The 22,085-nt window shown below is 32.5% G+C and overlaps 1 protein-coding gene across 2 annotated transcripts in view; it reads right to left on the bottom strand.

Moving 5' to 3' along the window:
- LOC146997152 (uncharacterized) overlaps positions 1 to 22,085 on the bottom strand; it is a 36,028-nt gene that overhangs the window by 8,973 nt on the left and 4,970 nt on the right. Inside the window, exons 4-7 of one of the 2 annotated variants that reach the window (XM_085816826.1) lie at positions 21,912 to 21,978; positions 17,335 to 17,436; positions 12,155 to 12,214; positions 11,278 to 11,410 (exon numbers count right to left, since the gene is read on the bottom strand). In XM_085816826.1, coding sequence (XP_085672952.1) covers positions 11,324 to 11,410; positions 12,155 to 12,214; positions 17,335 to 17,436; positions 21,912 to 21,978 — 316 coding nt within the window. In that variant the 3' untranslated portion in view covers positions 11,278 to 11,323. The remainder of the gene's footprint in view (positions 1 to 11,277; positions 11,411 to 12,154; positions 12,215 to 17,334; positions 17,437 to 21,911; positions 21,979 to 22,085) is intronic. The other variant, XM_085816827.1, reaches the window with a different exon arrangement.

Below are 22,085 nucleotides of genomic sequence, written 5' to 3'. Positions count from 1 at the left end.
ACAAATGCAAGGCAGGTATATTACCTAATGCTTGTAAAAATAGAACATACAAAAAGTATACCTTAGGATACTATATAATGTCTATGACCATTGAGCCAAGGAATTTTAATGGTTTCTTTAATTCCATTTAAGTTTTTTAACAGCGTCAATAAATAGAGCTCTGCTCATCTGGCTATGATAGAAGTTATTAAATTCTTACTGTTCAAGAGAAGAAGAAGTTGTGAATAGTTATGATCTTTGGGTTGTATATAAGAATACATTTTTTAGAGAATGGAAATTCAGTTTTGAGCATTTAAAACATTCTTTAAACTTACTTTTCTAAATGGAGAGTTTTGCATTCTTTAGGTCATTTACAACATTCAAGGTGTTTAAAAATTGACTGGTACAAATAGTTAAAATAAAGTTAAAAATGTGATAAAATTCTCTAGACATGCTCGAACTAGCTCCAGCTCTCGGCAGATGGTTAATCTGCGAAAGCTTTTGTACTTTTATTCATGTTTAAATGTGGTTCCAGCATGTCAGTCAAAAGCACTTTACCTTATTTTTTAAGATTTAGGTTATCTTATTATGTTATCCTGTTCATGTCAAGTACATATCCACTGGAAATAATAATAATAATAAAGGATATTGCTTATAAGGGCACCAAAACTTTTTTTTTGGGGGGGGGGAGCAACCATATATATCTTGAGGGAAATGAATTGCATTCTCAGTGAACAACAGAATTTTCGACAAGAAAGCAGAAGGTTCTATTTTTTATCGACAACTGAACTTAGAATGGATTAGGATTGCTTTCTTGCCCCTAAATGCAGTTTTGATTCTGTAGTATATGAATCAAGTATGATAAGCAGCCTGTAGTGTCATTACAGAAAACACTTTGATTTAAGTATGTAGATGTAAGACAATCAAGTAAGTTTTTTTGTAATCAGTAATTAGTTGCAATGTTAGCACTAGAAATGATCACTTGTTACAGAATCAACCATCAAAAATTGTTTTTGACGTGTTTCCCTAGCAAAGGCTGTTAGAGAGAGAAATTATGAAAACAATGACTTATCTATTGCAAAGTGGCTAAGAAAAAACGGCATTTTAATACTTTCAGATTGTGAAATGAGTTTCTTCCAAACATGCAATGATGATAATGTTATGTGCAATGTTCTGAGGATGAAAATATGTCAGAAATTAAAATAAAAAATTTTCATGTCAAAAGATTTTTTGTTCCAATGTTGATGAAAATGCTGAAAAAATGCAACACACAAAAAGAACTCTATCATAGTGGATGGCAAGGCTGTGATGTGAGTCATTAGTAAGTTTTCATTCATTCAAACTGTAGAACCAAAGTGATGGAGTATTTCCAATTTTCGCACAAAGACAACATAGATAAAATTTTCTTACAGTCTGCATCTCACACCAGCAGAGATTATTTTTGTATTTCATCAATATTTCGTTATTCATTTTTTGTGTTGTTACATTTTCATACATAAACTACAGTCAAAAGTCGTTAATTCGGACACCCATAATCCAGAATGATCTATAATCTGGACCTCAAAGCTACAAACTTTCTGTGCATGCATCGTGTTGACGCAGCGCATAGGCGTTTATGCATGCGCGTTTAATGTATAACGGACGGTATAAGCTAAGCTAAAATTATCTAATTCAGTTAATGTAGCAGATTGTGTTGTTCCTTGATTTTCGAATTGGATCTGGCTTATTATTTTTTGCAGATTGTTAGAGCAATTTTATAAAAGTAAGCTTGAACTTTCGATTATGTCAAATAGAATTTCCGATATATATTTACTAATATGTAAAGGATCTACAAAGCGAAAGTATGTTTCGAAGTCCATTAAACAAAAAGTAGATTTGCTGCAAAAAATGGATAAAGGCATATCCTTTGTTTCTCTAACCATTCCGAAATCTGTTTTATCAATTTCACGCTGCTCTGCGGCGGAAGGGGGGGAAACGCCGCGGCGCGCAATGAGTTGGAAGTTGATCTGTCAGCACTATCCTTATCTTCAGGGCAGATGTTTTTATTTTATTCGGCTCATAATTCCTTAAATGTAGTATTTCATCTCGATATGATTTAAATCAAATTCCTCAACATTATAATTCGTTTCCGATAGCAAAGAAAATGACACAGAGGTTATTGAAAACGAAAAAATTTCGATTGAGACAAATTAGTCAGTATTCTCGAGACAGCAATTATAGGACTTGAACAGCGGAACTTTGGAACTGAACAAGAAATTATGTCTGTTTATAGAATTAAAGAGAAAGTATTATTACATAAAACGAAACAACTTAAACAACTTACATGGAACGAAATGTTTAATAAAGTAAACAAATAAATATTAAGCTTTTTTTGGTAAATTTTGATACCCTTTAGATCATAATTTTTCTTTATTTCATAAATTACGGTTTCATATTTTTAATTTTATAATTTCTGCATGCCATCTTACCAGATTTAAACTGATGATCTATAATCCGGAAAAACCGATAATCCGGAATCGCCGAAGTCCCAACGAGTCCAAATTAAAGACTTTTGACTGTATATAAGTAGCTCTGCTTGTTGATATTATTGCAAAGCATTTAAAGTAAAATCATGTTATTATCCCATAAATGCTCAAAAACGGTTTAAATCTGGTAACTGTAGTATACATTACATGTACATATTTCTGGTATACAGTCTCATGTTCTTTGGTAACATCAAATGTAAGAAAACTCTTTAAAAGACTGAAATTATCATTATAGCCCCGGTCACATGCAACGCTCCTTCACACAGCTGCCATTAGCAAGAGGAGAAAAAGAAGACATGAAAGAGTTTCAGCTTTAGGACCCTTTTCAGAAGACCACCGTCTTCCTTCCCTTTACACCTAAGCCTATGTGAACATTCATGTCTCCGAATTGGCGGATTTCTAATACTGTTTACACATTTTTAATGTTGTTTACTGTTGTTAACTTTGTAATCTGTACTTTCGCAACTGGTACCTGAACTTTCGTAATGGTTCCTGAAAAATATATGTTTTTTAATTATTATTATTTATAAGCTGTTATTTAGTTCACTCTTGGTGCTTGTCGCTATGGTTTAAAGATGGTCATGGATTTTTAAACTGCTTCCCGATAAGATATAGAACTCAAACTTTGTACATACATTGCTTGTGGATGTGGTGTCATGCTTTTGATTTTTAGAGGATTAAATTTTTTTCAAATTTAAAGTTGAAATGATTTTTTGCAAATATTAACAAATAAACTGAGAATCTCAGAATATTACAGTTTGCACCATAACACACTGTGGAGGAAAAAAAATTAAATGAAATTTTTAGCGTAATTTTTTAAAAAATATTTTGGGAGAATTTTTTTAAATCATTCATATTTTTAGACTTTTTGACGCCCATTAATCTTAAAATTTCATATCTAAAAATATATCGGTTACAAACTTTCGACATTTTCACAGCTTATAAAACAAACTTTTCACATTTAAAAAAAATTATAAAGGAAATTAATTGGATGATTTTTTTACTTTTTTAAAAGATATGCAATATAGCAGAATGGGAAATATTGGTTCTTCTTGGGCATCAATTCTAAACATTGGTTTCAAAGTAATAATCTCATTATACCACACTATTTTTACGACATTATTTATACTATATAAGTTGTTATTGTTGTCAGTTGTTAGTTCAGCGTGAGATAGGAGATATTTCTGAGTTAACTTTCCCTTAAGATACTTTTGCATTCCATTGTGTTTAACATTCTTATTTGATTGAAGCATAACTACTGATTATACTTAGTGATATTCTAAACACTTGTACGAGTATTTCTGTGGAAATTCCAGAACTTTGAAGTGTTTTTGTTGATAAAATAAATTTAATTAAGCTATCATTGGATTTTAGTGCAATGACAATAATTTATGAACTATTATCAATCTATTACAAACCCGTATGCATGCAACAATATTATAATTAATTAATGTATTAAAATTGTTTTGAACAATGTGTTTTACAAAACAAAAACAGGTAAAGATAAATTCTTCTTGCGTTTTATGATTTTTTGCAATTTTTCTGGCCACATAATGTTTTAAAAAAAGGTTTGTAATTTATGTTTATATTTACCAATTGAATAAAAAGCATTAGGTTTGATTTATATATATGTGTGTGTACTGAAATTCAGTAAAAAAATTTCAAAGATTTGAAATGATTAAATGTCTATTTAAACAGTTTGTATTATTTAAACTGAAAATGCAAACTGAGAAACCTTTTGCATTTTTTCGATAAATCCTTTTACTTAAAGTCCTAAAACATATACAGGTATGGACTAAATTATTCATTATTTTACTGCTTATTTAAAATTATATACTTTATAGAAACAAGGATGAGTTTTGAAAAATACTGAAAAGAAAAATTATTTGAAATGAAAATAAGACTGAGTTCATATATTTGTTTTAAAGATTTTAGATAAAAGTGTATTTTTATTTTTTTCTCAGAAATTAATTCATTAATTGCAAAATCATTCCTTGAAATTGTTAAGAACACTCTAATAAATACAATAAAAAACTGGGAGCAGACATTGAAAATTGTAGGAGAAGAAAGACATTTTCATTGTAAAATTTTTCTTTAAAAATTTTAATTAAAAAAAATTACTAGCAAAAACTTTTTTCAGCTTATATTTATTTTGTCTCACAAAACCATTTAATAATATTCATAAAAAAGTAGATAAAAATGCTTAAATTTTTTTAAAAAATCATTCAAAAGATACCGAGTCTCTTGTCGCATTGAAGCCAATATGCACTTGTCTTAACTTAGGTTTTAATTTGAATGATATTTCTGGAATACCTAGCATCAGATAACCTTGTCTTTATTTGTCTATAATTTCCATATCTTGTACAGTTCTATCTAATTTTTGGAGATGCTATCACATCCCTAGACATCTATCAGCGCGATTGTTACGCTGAAAGTCCAGCGAGCAGTAACTAAAATTAAGTGAATCGCACAATCGCACAGTGTAGTACGAGAAATCTCCCCGTTTGCCCTGCTCCCGAGAGGTAAGGAACATTCAACCAAGTTCTACCTCCAATTTGGTGAGGCAGTTAATGCTTGTTCCCACATGAATGGGACACGTTGGAAGAACCGGTTTTCGCTACTGGTCGAATCTGCTCTTGTGAACGGGGCTTATGTCATTTAAGTACCCCAGAGACAGGAAAAGTGTGTAAAGGACCATTTTATTTGCTATGATAAAATTTAACAGATGGTGTCATTCATGTTATAGAAGCCAAAAATTATGGCTTCAATCAAAGATAATGGATGAACTAAGAAACGTAAGTTAGCCTAACGGTTGCACAAAAGAATAATGTTCAGGCCGGTTGTGAACTAAGGTTGGCGTAACAAGTCTAGTTGTGAAGTATACTCCTTCAAAATTGCTCCACATTTTAAATAAATACATTGAATTACATTATATTACATAGTACAGTTACATAGCAAATACGCGTTACACAGCTCTTCACACTACATTCTCAAAACCCACGCCAACTCTCACTCAAATCGAAACTTTTCTCACATAGTTGAGGGGTGTTACAACGCCCTCTATGGAAGATCTCAACATACTCCCCATGGATGACCGTTCAGGACATCAAACTACCTCTTACATGAAATTATTACTTAACATTATTCTTAGTAAACATATAATTTCTAAATTAAATAGTTCTTGCTTATAAATGAGTAATACTAAGCCTAAACAACATATAAATGTAAACAATGAATTACACAAATTAATATAATAAAGTGTACAATAACATTAAAACTTAAGAATTCAAATGAATATCGATGAATATCAAGTTAAAGTTCAAAATTTTTCACTATACTTAACTGTCCATTGGTAACATACACAGTTTGTGAATGGGTCTCTTGAACTCACCATCAGCAGTTTTTACTTTTACAACAAGCACTCTGTAATCATTACATGGGTAAATTTCGGTGATACATCCCAGTTTCCATTTTAAGGAAGGTGTATTATCTTCCTTAATGATTACTAAGTCGTTTACTTTAATATTTGCTGAAGCACGATGCCATTTTGTGCGAACTTGCAGTTGAGTCAAATAGTCCTTAGACCATTTCCTCCAGAAGGACTGTGACATTTGCTGAACTAGTTTCCAACGATTGCGAAGTGTTAGTGTCTCGTCGCACACATTTAGTCCTGGAATAGCCTTTAATGATGTTCCTATTAAAAAATGACCCGGTGTAATCACGGAAAAATCATCTAGATCACTTGAAATCGCTACTAATGGTCTTGAGTTCAGACATGCCTCGACTTTAGCTAGATAAGTAGCAAATTCTTCAAAAGTCAGAACTTGAGAACCAATTGCTCTTCTCATATGATATTTCATAGCCTTTACTGTGGCTTCCCACAGTCCACCAAAGTGCAGTGCAGAAGGCGGGTTGAAATTTCACTTAGTTTCTTCCTCTGTTAAGTATCTAGCTACCCTTTGGTCTGAATGATATGATTTCAGTTGTCTGTTGGCACCTATAAAATTAGTGCCGCAATCACTATACATTTCCTCCGGTCTTCCACGTCTGGCAATGAATCGTTTTAGAGCTGCTATGAAGGAATCTGTCGTCATGTCTCCAACTTGTTCTAAATGCACTGCCTTAGTACTAAAACATTCGAAAACACGTAGATCTTCACTGTCCGAACACCGTGCCCTTTCTTCGGTTTAACTTGGAAAGGACCCGAAAAATCCACACCACATTTCGAAAAAGCTCTTGCGGGATTCACTCTGGATGCTGGAAGATCGCCCATTGCTTGATATGACAGCTCACTTCTGTGTTGACAGCATGTTACACATTTACGAATGATCTTGTGAATGGTTGCTCGTGCATTAATAATCCAATATCTCTGCTTGATTTCTGAATGGAGCATTTGTGCTCCTCCGTGAAGATATTTATAGTGATAATATCGTATTATCAGTTCTGTAATATAGTGTGATTTAGGCAGAATGACTGGATATTTTACATTCTGTACGATGCTAGCATTTCTTAGTCTTCCTCCCACTCTTAGAATACCCTCATCATCTAAGAATGGATTCAACATATTGAGTTTATTGCGGGGACTCACTAGTTTTCTCTTTTTCAAATGATCGATTTCTTCACTAAATTCTTGCGTTTGCACAGACTTGATTACCCAAGAATGTGCTACGGCTATCTCTCCAGTCTGGAGAAAATTTAATTTTGTCCTTGTTATTGATGATCGTTTCACATTGGCAATAAATCTGAGACACCAAGCTATAACTCGTAAAAGTTTTGTCCAAGAAGAATATTTATGAAGCAGTTCATCAATCACAAAATTCTTAATCACAGAAGTATGCACAATGCATCCCTTTCTCTCAGTTTCTACTACTTCCAGTGGGATATCCTTCAGTGGATGCTTAGGGAAAAAAAATTATCTTTTCTTTTTAGCCAATCTGGACCACACCACCAACGATCACCTTCCAACATACACTGAGCTGGCACACCCCTACTAACTAAACCAGCAGGATTTTCCCTTCCACTGCAATGATTCCAAGATCTGGGATTTGATTTTTCATGCACTTCAACCACTCTATTACCGACAAACTGTTTCCATTGTTTCGCAGAACCCTTTATCCAAAACAAGACAATTAAGGAATCAGTCCAATACACAAATTTATCAATAAGATCCTTAAAAACCCAGATATTTTCCTATTCTAGCTCCTATGACTGCTGCCATTAGTTCCAATCGTGGCAACGTCAATTTCTTCAAAGGAGCTACTTTGCCTTTCGACATGACAAACGGCACGGAAATGTCACCCTTATCATTTAAGTAAAGGAGGCCCACCAGCGGCCAAGCAGTAACGTCGCTGAACACTAGTAGTTCGGTCCGAGGTTCGAATCCCGCGAACGGGCTGGCTGCATGGGTGTTTTCGTGGTTTTCCCCACGTGTAACGTATATACGAGCCAGTTTCCCTTAAAAAGTCCTCGACGAAGGCATCCCTCCCTTAAGGCAGATAGCCCTCGAGTGCTTTGCCGTAATCTAATAAACCAAACCATTTAAGTAACGACAATATGCTACAGCACCATAAGCTATAGGAGACGCATCGCAAAATACGTGTATTTCCATTTTTGAATTTAAGTTATCACAACACACAAATAAATTTCTCGGAATTGAAATATCCTTCAGATATTTAACCTCAGAACACCAGCTAGTCCACTTGATTTTAATGTCATCTGGCAATTTCTCATCCCAACCAATACCACGTTCCCAAATTTCCTGTAGCAAACACTTAATCCTTACTACAAAAGGAGCTGCAAAACCAATTGGATCAAAAATCATTGCTGCAACATGCAAGACCGCTTTGTGCTTTTCAAACTCTTTAAACTATCCATTAATCTTGCTATATATAAAGAAAATTTATCATTTACTGGGTTCCAGTTCAAGCCTAAAATCTTGAACTGACAATCAGAAGTACAAGTATCATCGCTAAGTCCATTCTGCATCCACAATGACCTCAGTTCCTCAGAACTAGTTTTTAATTTTCGCAAAATCATACTTGCATCCTTTAAAATCGACACAGCTTCAGAAGAAAGCTTAAATGCCTCTTCAACACTATTTCCCCCAAAATATAAATCATCTACATACAGTGAAGAGTTCAACATTTCAACATATTTGGGTTTATTATTCCTGTACTGCTTTAAGTGCTTATTTATTGTTGCACTTAAAATAAATGGCGATGACTTACAACCAAACGGCAAACGTGTCATACGCATTACTTTGTAGTCTTCATTTGCATTTTCTGATAACCACAAGAATTTAAAAAATTTTCTATCCTCCTCTGAAATTCCAATTATCAAAAATGCAATTTTGAATTTCCTAAAATTTAAAATAACATCCAGTACATTGGGATTCAAATTCGGCCCAGTTTCTAAATAATCATTCAAAGAGAGATTTAGTTTCACTTTCGAACTACAATTGAAAACCACGCGAACTTTAGCTTATGGTGCTGTATTCTTATCTGTTCTCACAACTGCTCTATCTGGCATGAAGTATTTCTTCGCATCCCTAGAACATTCTTCATTTATTCCTTTACTTTGTTGATCTTTAATTATGTCCTTGTATTCATTCACCAACCATTCATTATTTTCGAAATTGTTTTTTAAGTCCTCAAGTCTGTTTTTAGCAAGACAAAAGTTATTTTTTAAATCCGTTGGCTTTATTCCCCATAACAAACAAGTTTCGTATCTTCCATCTACAAACCTCAAATTATCTTCAAATTGTTTTATCAAATTCTCATCTGCAATTGATAACTTACTAGAATCTGCACTTCCTAACGATTCTAAATTCCATAGCATCTGCATATCAGTGCCAACGCAAAAATTTGTTGATACTATGTTTCTCCAAATTTTATCCTCAGAATTATTTTGTATGCCCTGGAGTGTAAGGCAAAAAATATTTTGTATGCAGTTTAGCGTTTTGGTTATTTTTTCTACTTTCGACTCTTTAATGATGTCCCAAAAATAATCTGATCCTATTAAAATGTGAATACCTTCATCTGAATCCGTGCATGCCTCAGCTAAATTTAAACCCTTTTGCTCAAAAATATGTTGAATATTTATATTGGGAAATGCAATGGGTGCGGCAGTAATCATTTCAGTAACTAATGCTTCTATCTCAATATATTTCTTAGGATTGTTCCTATTTCTCAATGTTAATTTTACTACACTGTAAGTTTTATTTATGGCTTTCGTGGACCCAAAAGCATAAACTGACAATCTTTCCTTTCGAATGGTTTTAAGGCTAAGGGCATCTGCCAAAAATTTTGTTATCCAAGATCTTTCACTCTCGTTATCCATTAACACCCGATATAGTTTAAAGTTTCCTTTTAAAAAAGCCAAGACAGTACAAGTTTGCAGTAAGGCACTGCCATTTGAACCCCGCTGAGAGGAGCTGCACTGAATCACCGCGTCCTTCCTTCCTTCGACTTCATCTGATTTATTACTTTTTTCGCATAGCAAGGAGTGGTGAACTACGCTGTTGCAGTTCTTGCATGGGTCGAGTTTAGTCTTACAGAATCGCGCTAAATGGAATTTTGAGAAACAGCGAAAACATCGATGATCTCTTTGTAATCTATTTTTCCTTTCTGCGACACTTTCAAATTCGCAAAATTCATGTTCTTTGCTATTACAAAATATGCAATTTCTTTTAACATTTGTAGTATAACTAGCAGTTGATACATTCCTATTAGTATTAAGCTTTTTATTTACCAAAATTATGATAATTTTCAGTTTTTCTATTAAATAAATATGTCCTTTCCCTAGACCGCATTTCTTTGTCTAAAAAGGTAAATAAATCCTTAAAATTCCAATCACTTTCTGGATATGCTCTATTGAATTCTAAAACAAGTTCTTTTGGAATTCTTTCTAACAAAATGGGAATCAATAAAGTGCTGAAAGATTTTGTTTCAACTCCTAACGACTCTAAACTTCTAATTTGAGTATCAGCTTTGTCAAAGAACCTTCTCAATCCAGCTAAATCATTTATACTTCTAATAATAGGAATTTTAAGTAACTCATTCAAATGTGTCTGTATAAGAGTATTCTTATTACCAAATCTACCTTTTAATATATCCAAAGCAGCATCATAATTTTCTTCTGTTAACGCAAAACCACTTATACAATTAGATGCCGTACCCCCTAAATATGACCTTAAATAATTAAATTTATCTATCTTTGTAAGATTACTGTTATTATGAATAGCGCTTTCAAACTGGTTATAAAATTCTAACCAAGAAGCAGGATCACCATAATATTTACTGATTATCAATTTAGGAAGTTTAACTGTTTTGGTTTCTCTAAAGGTTTGGTTTTCTAGTGTACCTTGAGCAGTTGCGGGAATAGAAAAGGATACGTTACTAATATTCATTTCATCTTTCATTAATCTATCAATTACATTAGTTATCTTTTGTTTCCAGAGGATAATTTTTTCTGAATATTCCTCTGACACAATAATTTCCTCTTCTAAATATATCATCACAATTACAAAGATTTTTCACTGCATCGGTTAATCGTTTTAAATTAGTTTCCATATCTATTATTTGGGCTCGAAATTCCTTTAAAGAATCTACCTTATTCGTAACATCTATCTCGCTAGAATCTTCCTTAATAAAAGCTTCAACTTTGTTAATTAGTTAACGTAGACCTAACTGTGCTACACTCCTTTCTCAACTTAGGTAATTCCGACATTTTACAACAATTCAAATTTCAAACAAAACATCAAAACAAAGCATACCTTCACTTCCTGCAAAATTCCACAAATTCCCAAACAAAGCTTGCAACTAAACCACTAGAATCCACAGCTTCCAAGACCGACTCTTCCTCACTGGTGGCTCCAACAAAATGTGAAGTATGCTCCTCCAAAATTGCTCCACATTTTAAATAAATACATTTAATTACATTTTAAATAAATACATAGTACAGTTACATAGCAAATACGTGTTACACAGCTCTTCACACTACATTCTCAAAACCCACGCCAACTCTCACTCAAATCGAAACTTTTCTCACATAGTTGAGGGGTGCTACAACACCCTCTATGGGAGATCTCAACACTAGTGGCAAGAATAATGCAATGATCGAGAATACTAGCAAGAGAATCAAAGTAGCAAAGTGTCCTTTAGGCAGGCAGAACATGCTCTAATTCTGCAGGAAAATGGAAATGTGGGAGATAGGAAAGATGATTAACATAAAATAACGTGCTAGAAACTAAATGCAAACTCTACACTGGAAACCTAAACATATTTGCAAGGCTAGAGATACAGTGTTCCATCCATCTTGCCCTACAGTCTGCTTATAATGCACAGCTGCTAAAACTAAGCTGCAACAAACAATTTCCATGGTAGCAGTAGTCAAAAGCTTTAAGAAGCATCTACTGTTTTTAAGCTTTAATTTATATGTTTAAACTGATTTACTTAACATTTTATTAAGAGTTCAAAAAAGAGCTAAAAAATGACAAGCTTGAAACACAACATTAATTGATAGTAATGGATAAAATAATATTAAAGCAATTAAAGTAAATTGAACACAAAAGTCTACAAATACTTAATGTTTAGAAAATTTATCTATGTGTTTTTTATTTACTGAAATGTTCAGGAATAAAATTTACTCACAACAGGATGTGTGAACACTTGTTTTCGTCTCCTGTTATCTTCAGCAATTTGGGCCTTAATCTATGGAAACAAAACAAGATTGGGAAATTTTTTTTTAAATTAATTCTGCAGCAACAAGTATTACAATAAGATAAAAGTATTACAATAAGATACAAAATTTTCAAAGGCAAATAGTATTGAAGCCTCCCATAAATGCAGTTTTTAGTACACTGATATAGCAAAATTCCAATTTTATTACACAAGATCTATTTCAGGAGTTTCAGTTAACCCACTCAATCATCTATCAGAATTGAAAAGTTATAGGAAAAGTTTCTAAAGAGAGTCACAATTTTCTGGTAATATATGAATTTGAAACGGTGAATGAAAAACTGTCCTTCTCACTTCCCTAGTTTAGGGGGGGAAAAGGCCATTTTTCCATCTAATAGTCACCAGTGACTTACAAAAATATGAAATGTAAAATGCAAATAAGGATGACCTAATCTAAGAAAAAGATACTACAACATATTTTGTAGAACATAGATATTGAAATTTAAAATTGTTTATATCAATAAAAGGAAGTTATTTTGTCTCATTGAAAACGAATTTTAAAAGGCATCCGATTTGAAGTACTAAGACCTAAAACATGCATGATTCTGCAGTCATTTTGTGCTATTTAGATGTAAAAGATCAGTAATCAATTGATTTTCGCTCAAAAATTTCGAAAGGAAGAGGAAAAAAAAATTCGAAAATTGGTGGTTTCAAGGCGCGACCACCGTGTGTCAAAGAGTTAAAATATACATGTACATACATATTTTGTAGAACATATATCCTTCCGAAATTTTTGAGAGAAAATCAATTGATTACTGATATTTTACCTCTAAATAACACAAAATGACTGCAGAATCATACATGTTTTAGATCTTAGTACTTCAAATCGGATGACTTTTAAAATTCGTTTTCAATGAGACAAAATAACTTCCTTTTATTGATATAAACAATTTTAAATTTCAAAGGTTATTCATCGCACATCATGATTTCTATCATAAACAATAAAAAATAGCAATAATTAAACTGCATATAAAAAAAAAATCCTCTATTTGTATGGCATTTGATTTGTGGTTTCAGGCTGCGACCACTTCACCACTAGAACATTGGGACACAATACTCTAGAGGCTCGGCACCTGCCCAGTAAAAAGGTCTTTCTTTTCCAGAGACTTTTCTCTGACCTCAACACACTTGCTCCCCAAGCTAGTATTGTGATTTTATAAATTATTTCCTGTGGTTTAAATTTAATGTAAATATACCTTGCTGTAATTAAAAATATAAATCGTGTAAAGTTTTATTTAAATTAAAAACATTTTCTGAATATTTTTGGACGAAATACGAATAAAATAAGTATGAATGGGAAACGAATGATCCGTATCAAAGGCAAAAAGACCAAGCCCCTCCTCATTAACATAAAAACCCCACAAATTTCATGTGCCAGATGAAAAGAAACTAAATAACGCTGGACATATACCAGTGAAATTTAGATCCAATCAGTGTACATTTTGTAGCACAAGGAAAAAACCTCATAGAAGAAGATACACGTGGCGAAACGTGCAATGTGGGCATGCATGTACCAAAAAGACAAAACATGCTTTGAGCAGTGTCACAAAAAATATTTGTTCTTTCAAAAAAAAAAAAAAAAAAAAATGAGTCTTTTTTTTTTTTTTTATCTTTATTTTACTGAGTTTTTTAATCCATGTAGCTAAACGTCCTTATTATGTAGGTACTTTCACTGCTATAGAAAAATTACATAAATGTTTATTTTTTAATTCTTTCTGACGATTTACTTTGTAAAATAATGTAAAATATATATATATATATTATATATTATGCAATTCCTACATGCATTTTGTTTTAAATTTGTAAATTTCGTCATTTATTGGTAACGCGCATGGAGAAAAGTAAGTTTTTTTCCCCTACTTACCTCGGTAAGTTTCAAAGTCCTAGACGCGCGGTAGTTTCACAGTGCAACCACCACCCACAGAACAATGGGCAAGAGTAGATTTTTTTAAATTTATATATTATTTGTCTTTAGGATCATAATATTCAATTTTTAGAGGTTTTAGTTAAAAAAATTATAAAAATAATATCACGTGTGTCAAAGGGTTAAGTTATGTCCTGTATATCAAAGAATCATTAAAGAACTGCCATGGCTAAAGCAAGCCAGTGATGAAAAAAGATCTATGCTCAGTAATATAAATGGTACCTTTTTTTACACAATAATGCATTATTTCCCACAGTAAGAGAAATGCTGCAAAAATAAAATAACTGAACAGATAATCATGACTCAACCACTATATTCTAAGTCTGACACCATAAGATTACTTTAAAAAAGGTTTCATAATTATCTCTTCATAAATTTAATTCATAATACAATGCTTGATTTATTCTTACAACTAAACTTCAAAAGCTTTTACTGCCAGGAAATTTCAAAATTGAAATAAAAACATGTCGTAATAGTAGAAGGTAAATATTTACAGATCTATCTTTTCCCAGGTCTTGCGATGCTCCACACAGCAGATTTTATGCTAAAATTTAAAAAAAATTCTTGAATAGTCTTGCCATTATTCAAGAAATTTAACATGGATTTTAAAAATGCTACTTTATATTTGCATTTCAGCATGTGCACTATTTTGATAGCTATAAACTGAATGATGGACATATAGTTTGCAGAAAAGAATATTATGGATACATTATCTGTCACTAAAACTTGATTGAAGTGTGAGCTGAACAGACATTCAGGGAAATTTTTTTCGTCATTAGGTAAACCAACCGAATTCATCTGTTGCTGAGCCTAGGGTATGAGATGATTTTCAAACCAACCATTCATTAACGCTAGTGTCATCTATGTTGTTTTATTTGCATGATACATAATGAGGAAAATCTTTACTCCTATAAATCCTTGAGGTCAAGTATTTTTTCTGATTATGAGAAGTTTACACTTGTGCGTTCCTGCAGCATTTGCACATGCTAAAATTGTTAGTCTCGCTTTGGAATCCTTGATGCCAGTTAGAGCCTTTTTTGTAGAGGTTGCCAAGGTGTTTCGCTGTACAAATTCGTGGCCAGAAAGACCAATTTCATCAGGTTTACACTATTTATGAGTTAGAATTCATATGCAAATAGTTCAGCAGCTTCAGTATCAGTTGAAGCCTTTTTACCTGAAATTTTCAATTGCCTTTTACCATGGGGATTTTTAAATTTGGTTAAGCAACCTGTCGAATATGTGTATTCATTTTTTAAGTTAATTTCTTCATGAAATATTTAGACTTCGGCTCAGGCAAACTCGACAAGTTGATCGCAAAAAGGGTTCCCGCGTTACGACGCTATCCCGGCGTAGGAATTTTACAATTTTCGAATCTTTGTAAGACGAATATTTGGAGAAAAATTCCAATCAAGTAGAGTTCATAACATAACAGAACCGATGATAGAGTCCTGAAGAAACATACTCCCGCAGTTGTAGGCCGTAGGCGGAGATAAGTGCGCATGGCAATGGCATAAGTGAAAAAAGAAATTGCCGAAGTCTCGCTGATTTAGACTTCAGACATTAGCATTGGACCCGTCAATGGTACGCCCTAGTCGAATCCCCCCAAAATTCAAAAAGTTACTTTTTCTGTTTTCTTATATCATATACAAAATGTTCTTATGTTATATACATCGGAACTCTCCTCATGTTTTATTGTGGGAGGGGAAAAAATCAAGTGCGCATGCATAAAAATACAAAAAAAGGGGGGTGTTGGTGGTGGCTTTGAGGTCCAGATTTTAGAGCATTCCCAGATAGTGGACATCTGGATCTCGGACTTTGTACTGTATTGGATATAGAGCATTATTAAGCATCTTCTTTGACATGAATAAAATCTAGAACAGGGATTCCCAACCTTTTTGTCCCTAAGAGCACATCTTAGAATATCTGTTGGACAGCATATGTGTTGGATGCAATTTCTATCAAAATGAGGAAACTTTCACGTAGACATTTATTGAAAACTAAAATTTTTTTATTGTGATCACACAGCAGTGGGCACACATTAAAGCAGCGATTCTCAACCATTTGTACACACGCCACTGGTGGTACACAAGAGAAAAACAGGTTTTATGCAAGGAAACAAAGTATTTTTATCTATTAAATTCAAAAATTAAATACCTCAACATCCTGCTTAAGTTTTTAACTCTAACACTCGCAAATTTATGTGACTTGAGCTTTGTTCGGAGTCAATAGCCACTCATAGACTTTAGCAAAAGAACCCGATTTTATTTTCATAAATATTTTTTTAGCCACAGACAACAAAATTTTGTCATAAATGATGTTTTTAAAAGGAGAGGTAGAAATGGATGTTGTATTTAATAGGAAATAAAAATAAGTTCTTATAAAAAGATAATAGTATCCCATTAAATCTTTTTGAGTTGATCGATTTATTAGCATGTCTACACTTTATGCACCCCATTTCTGAGCTCTTATTTTCAATTGGAATAATTTTTTAAAATCTGCTGTCTCAAACAGCATGTATTTTATCTTTTTATTGTTTTGTATTTTTTACTTTTCTGCCCGATATAAGAACATCATAGTTTGTTTTTGAAGAACTCGTAAAATATTGTGCATTTAAATATTTGTGAAAAAATAATAAAACAAATTCAGATACTCAAAATGGAAACATGGCTAAGATGGACTAAGTGAAAAAATGATGATTCACAAGTGATGGATCCAGACAATCTACTAGCACTAAGAATATCGAAAATAAAATAAAAACTGTTCACAGAAAATATAATGAAAATTATTTATCATTTGGGTTTACTTAAAATGTAGATGAAATGGACCCTCAAAGTGTTGTTTGTGGTGAACTATTCTCTAATAAAAATATGAAACTATTGTTTCTTAAAAGACATCTTGGATCTAAGCATGCCAATTTAAAGTACAAATCTGAAGAACGTTTAAAGCAGAAACAATTGGAGTTAAAAAAAATCATAAACAAGTAATGAAAGGTTTTGTTATTTTAAGTGAAAAAGTTTTGGAAGCTAGTTAGCCTGAGAATTGCCAAGACTGTGCAGGCTCACACTATTGGTGAAAACCTTACATTACCAGCAACTGAAGATATTGTTTTAACACTGATTTCTGTTATGTAAGTATCAAGAAAATTTATTATGGAATGTGGATGACTTACACTTTGAGCCAGATTCTCCTTATACTTTTTGTCCGTCATAAATTCTTCTAACTCTTTTTGACGTTCTTTAGCAGCTTTTTCTCGCAGCATTTCCTCCCTTAACTACAAGAATAAAATTATGACAATAAAATAAAATACGTAATTATATTAATATAAAACAACATAATATTCAAAAATACTCTTTAAAAATTTACATCACATTTCTGAATAACAGCCATATCTTGCATACAAAGTAAATTAACTTCTACATTGTTATAATTAATAAAATAAAGAAGCTTGCCTAATGTACATCATAGAAGCCACTACCAAAAAGATAAGGTTAATATTTTTCCCTTAAATGCCATTCTATGATATTTTTTTCGATTTCCTAGTGTGTAGCATTCTTTAATTTAAAATTTTGTTACAATTTTTTTGCCAAAAGAATTTCACACAAGCAATTTGTAAGTTTTCAAAAGCTAAAAAATATCTATCAATATTTTATAGATCAAAAGTGAAGTAACAACCTGTGTTAGGCATAGAAATTTAGTATAGAAACTCTATTGATTTCGAGGGCGAACAAAGCCTCTCTTCATCAAGAGCAAAGAAATCTACAACTGAAAAACCAAGTTACGAATGTATTTATATCCTAAGGAAGTCGAGAGAGAAGCGCCATCTGTTAGTAGAAGTAATAAAAAAATAGAAAAATTAGGATAACAGAGATTTAAAAGCATTAGGTAGGATTGGAGTAATATCGTTAACTAAACACGGTAAATTTTTTGGGAATGTGAAAAGCTTCAAGAAAATATAATTCTCCAGTGGAAGAAGCTTTCTGAATATTTTTTGAAGTTGAAATTGTGATTAAATTTCTAACTATGATTACCGCTGAAGGCTTGTAAATTTCACCTTTTCAGACATAGGATTCATATTCCTTAATGCAAAACCTCAATGCTCTTTTGGTTTGGCGATATATCTTAAACTGCACTGACAACATATGCTATAAATTCCCCAAGATTTGGAGTCAGAAATAGTATCTTTAAGAGCTGAATGACAGATTTTATTAATAGAAAATGGCTGGAAAATTGAACTTCTGGAGAATTCTTGCAATTTTGTAACTGACTGAAGGGTAAAAGGGAAGCAGGACTAGGTTATTAACATTATTTCTAACAGTGGAATGTTTTCTTGGATGGAAAGAGGAAGATTTTTTAAGAGCTTTATCAATGACCATGGGAGAAAATCCTTCATCAATGGTAACTGCTTTCAAATCATTCAGTTCATTATCAAGTACAGATTCAGAGGAACAAACTTTGAGAGTGTGAAAAACATAATACAGTCAAAAGTCGTTGATCCGGACACCCATAATCCGGAATGATCTATAATCCTGACCTCAAAGCTACAAACTTTCTGCACATGCATCAATGCATTATGCCTTGATTCATGCACGTGATACCTTCACGCATGCGCATATGCGTGTAATACGTTTATGCTCGTGCGTTTAATGTATAACGGACAGTATAAGCTAAGCTAAAATTATCTAATTATCTATTTCAGTTAATGTTGCAGATTGCGTTGTTCCTTAATCTTTAAATTGGATCCGGCTTATTATTTTTTGCAGACTGTTAGAGCAATTTTATAAAAGTAAGTTGGAACTTTCGATTATGTCAAATAGAATTTCCGATGCTGGATCTACAAAAGGAAAGCATGTTTCGATGTCCATCAAACAAAAAATGGATAAAGGCTCCTTTGTTTCTCTAATCATTCCGAAATCTGTTTATCAATTTCACGCTGCTCTGTGTGTGGGGGGGGGGGACGTTGCGGCGCATAATGAAAGCATAATATGGAGTGTAGGGGTGAAATATCTTTAAGTTTCTGAATGACTTCAACAGAATTTTTTAGTTTAAATATTATTAGAAAGTAAAGAAGAAAATATGGAAACTAAATATTTAGCTAAAGGATAAGATGCCATTTCTAAGTTGGAAACTATAGGTCGAAAAAGATATTCAATTTTGCGAACTTTAGGGAGGGCAAAAACCTAGTACAGTTACTAACAGGTGGAATGAGTGATTTCTTACACTGATTGGACAGTATATGAGACGATTTAACAGCTGTTTTTAACTTCCGTGAGGTCAGAGGTTAAAGGATCTTTAGGGATCGAGGAATATGAGCCTTCGCTTATTAGTTTCGTGACTCCACCAATATATGTGTGTTTGTCCATAACAACGATCTGCCCATCCTTATCAGCTTTAGAAATTACAATGTTAGGATTAGAATGAATTTCACGTAAGGCCTTCCTTTCCTTTTGGTTAAGATTAAGAACAATCAATTTGTTATGAATATTTACGTTATGAGTAATTAAGCGGCGAATTGTAACAAAACTGATAAGTGAAGGCCCATATTGCTCGATCCCTAAAGATCCTTCAATGGTTTCATTCGATGTTAAATCTCTGTTAACTAATATTTCAGTCGAAAGATCACTTAAATGCCTTAAAACTAGGTTTCAAGAAATCCATTTCAGGCTTACATATCATTCTTTTATACTGAGTTAATTTCACTTACTAAAGTCTCTTTGGCTTTTTTGTGTTCCAAAATAAATACTATCGTGAAATTGAAGGATTAGCTATGGGTAATCCCCTCAGTCTTATTTATACTTGTTGACATTTATGTGCATTATTTTGAAATCAAATTATTTTAAAAACTATCTTTTCATCAATGGATTCGCTACGTTGACGACACTTCCGCGCTTTTTATGGTAGCAAAGAAGATTTATCACATATTTTATCTATTATTAATTTAATTGATCCATCCATCCAGTTTACCTTTGAATCAATCTGACAATACTCTTCACTTCTTTGATATTCTTATAATCCGCGATAAATCTGATTTCAACACTACCGTTTACTGTAGTTTCTTTGCCTCCCCATACTAAATCATATCACCCGACTACCCAAAAAATGGCTTTGTATTACTATTATGTTTTTCACGCTCTCAAAGTTTGTTCCTCTCATTTTCTACATGATAATGCACTTATTTTTTGGAAAGCAGTTACCATTGACAGAGGATTTTCTCCCATGATCACTGATAAAGTTCTTAAAAAGTTTTCCTCTTTCTATCCAAGAAAACATTCCGCTGTTAAAAATAATGTTAATAACCCAATCGTGCTTCCCTTTCATCCATCTTTCAGTTACGAAACTACAAGAATTCTCAAGAAGTTCAATTTTCAAGTCCTTTTTTCGCCTATCAATAAAATCCATGGTTCAGCTCTAAAAGATACTATTTCTGACTTCAATTATTGGGGAATTTATGACATATTTTGTCAGTGTGGTTCAAGATACATTGGCCAAACCAAAAGAGCATTAAGAAAGATGAATCTTATGTCCGAAAAGACAAGTCTTTGATTGCTAATCATAGTTGGAAATTTAATCACAGTTTCGACTTTGGGTCTGCAAAAATTATTCAAAAAACTTCTTCGACTGGAGAATTATATTTTCTTCAAGCTTTTTATGTTCACAAAAATTTACCATGTTTAGTTAACGATTTTAATCCAATTCTACCTAATGCTTTTAAATCTCTATTATCCTAATTTTTCAATTTTCTTATTATTTCTGCTAACAGATAGCGCTACTCTCTCAACTTCCTTAAGGTATAAAAATGTTCATAACTTGGTTTTTTAGCTGTAGATTTCTTTGCTCCTGATGAAGAGGGGCTTTTTTCACCCTCAAAATCGATAGATTTTCTATGATAAAAATCTACGCCTAATACAGGTTGTATTTTTCACTTTCATGATTTATTTGAGGCGTGTTTCTCTTCTGTCTTTATTTTCATAAAGATTTATTACTTTTAAATGATGTGTCATAATCATATAAAAATCATTAAATTAGACATATTTAAAATTTTTAATTTATGCATATAGCATTATGAATTGAATATGTGCCAATACTGAAGCCTGTCTATATTTTTTGAATTGCAAATTCTACAAGATCTTGTTTCTAAATGTCAAGTTTTAGTCATTTACAGGAGTTGGCCACTATTAAGGCCGAAAGCAGTAGTCTCTTTATTGTGGAAGCACATAACAAGTGGGCTGGTGTTGCCTTTAATAAAGCCGAATAGTTTAAGTAAGCTGTTATCCGGGCCCACTTCATCTGCCTCCTGTGAAGGGACAAACAAATTACATCCATGCCTTCTCAAGGATTCAAAACAGAGCATTTCAGTACAGCAGTCGGAGTCACTAATCACTTTCCCATCTGAGCGGCTGCTGTTTCAAGTTAATTTTCAGTATTTTATTATGTTTTTTTTTTTTTTTTTTTTTTTTTTTTTTAATTTTTAATTTATTTAAGCTGCTCCAGTTTTGTGATTTTCAGTGTGCCCCTTTTTATTAAACTGGCTACAATTTTTGACATCTCAGGTGGGTGAAAAATTAGTCACCAATGATAGGGAACTTTGTGGGAGGGTTGAGGTTAATCAGAGAGTACCTAAATTTGAATTAAGTCTTATGAAATAAGTGTAATTAAGTAATTACTTTTATCATTGATTAGTAATCAAAAGCTTTAACATAAAGTTGACTTAATGTACGTAAAATGCGGCTTATTAAAATATTAACAAACCTGATCTTCACTTTTTCCTTCATATTTTGTACTTTCTTCCCACTCATCATAAGAAGGCACTAAAGAACTGCAACAAAAATAAATCATTCATGAAAAGTTTAAATAAGTTCTCATACTCATTTTCTCTATTCCATAAGAATTTTAGATTCATGGTTCATAATGTCACTGATGCAA

This window comes from Stegodyphus dumicola, chromosome 5 (assembly GCF_044657685.1).
Source record: "Stegodyphus dumicola isolate Sdum_Otavi_A_Nest chromosome 5, ASM4465768v1".
In the NCBI taxonomy this organism is placed as follows: Eukaryota; Metazoa; Arthropoda; class Arachnida; order Araneae; family Eresidae; genus Stegodyphus; species Stegodyphus dumicola.
Note: the sequence above shows the minus strand (reverse complement) of the source record. Positions and strands in the feature narration are given on the sequence as shown.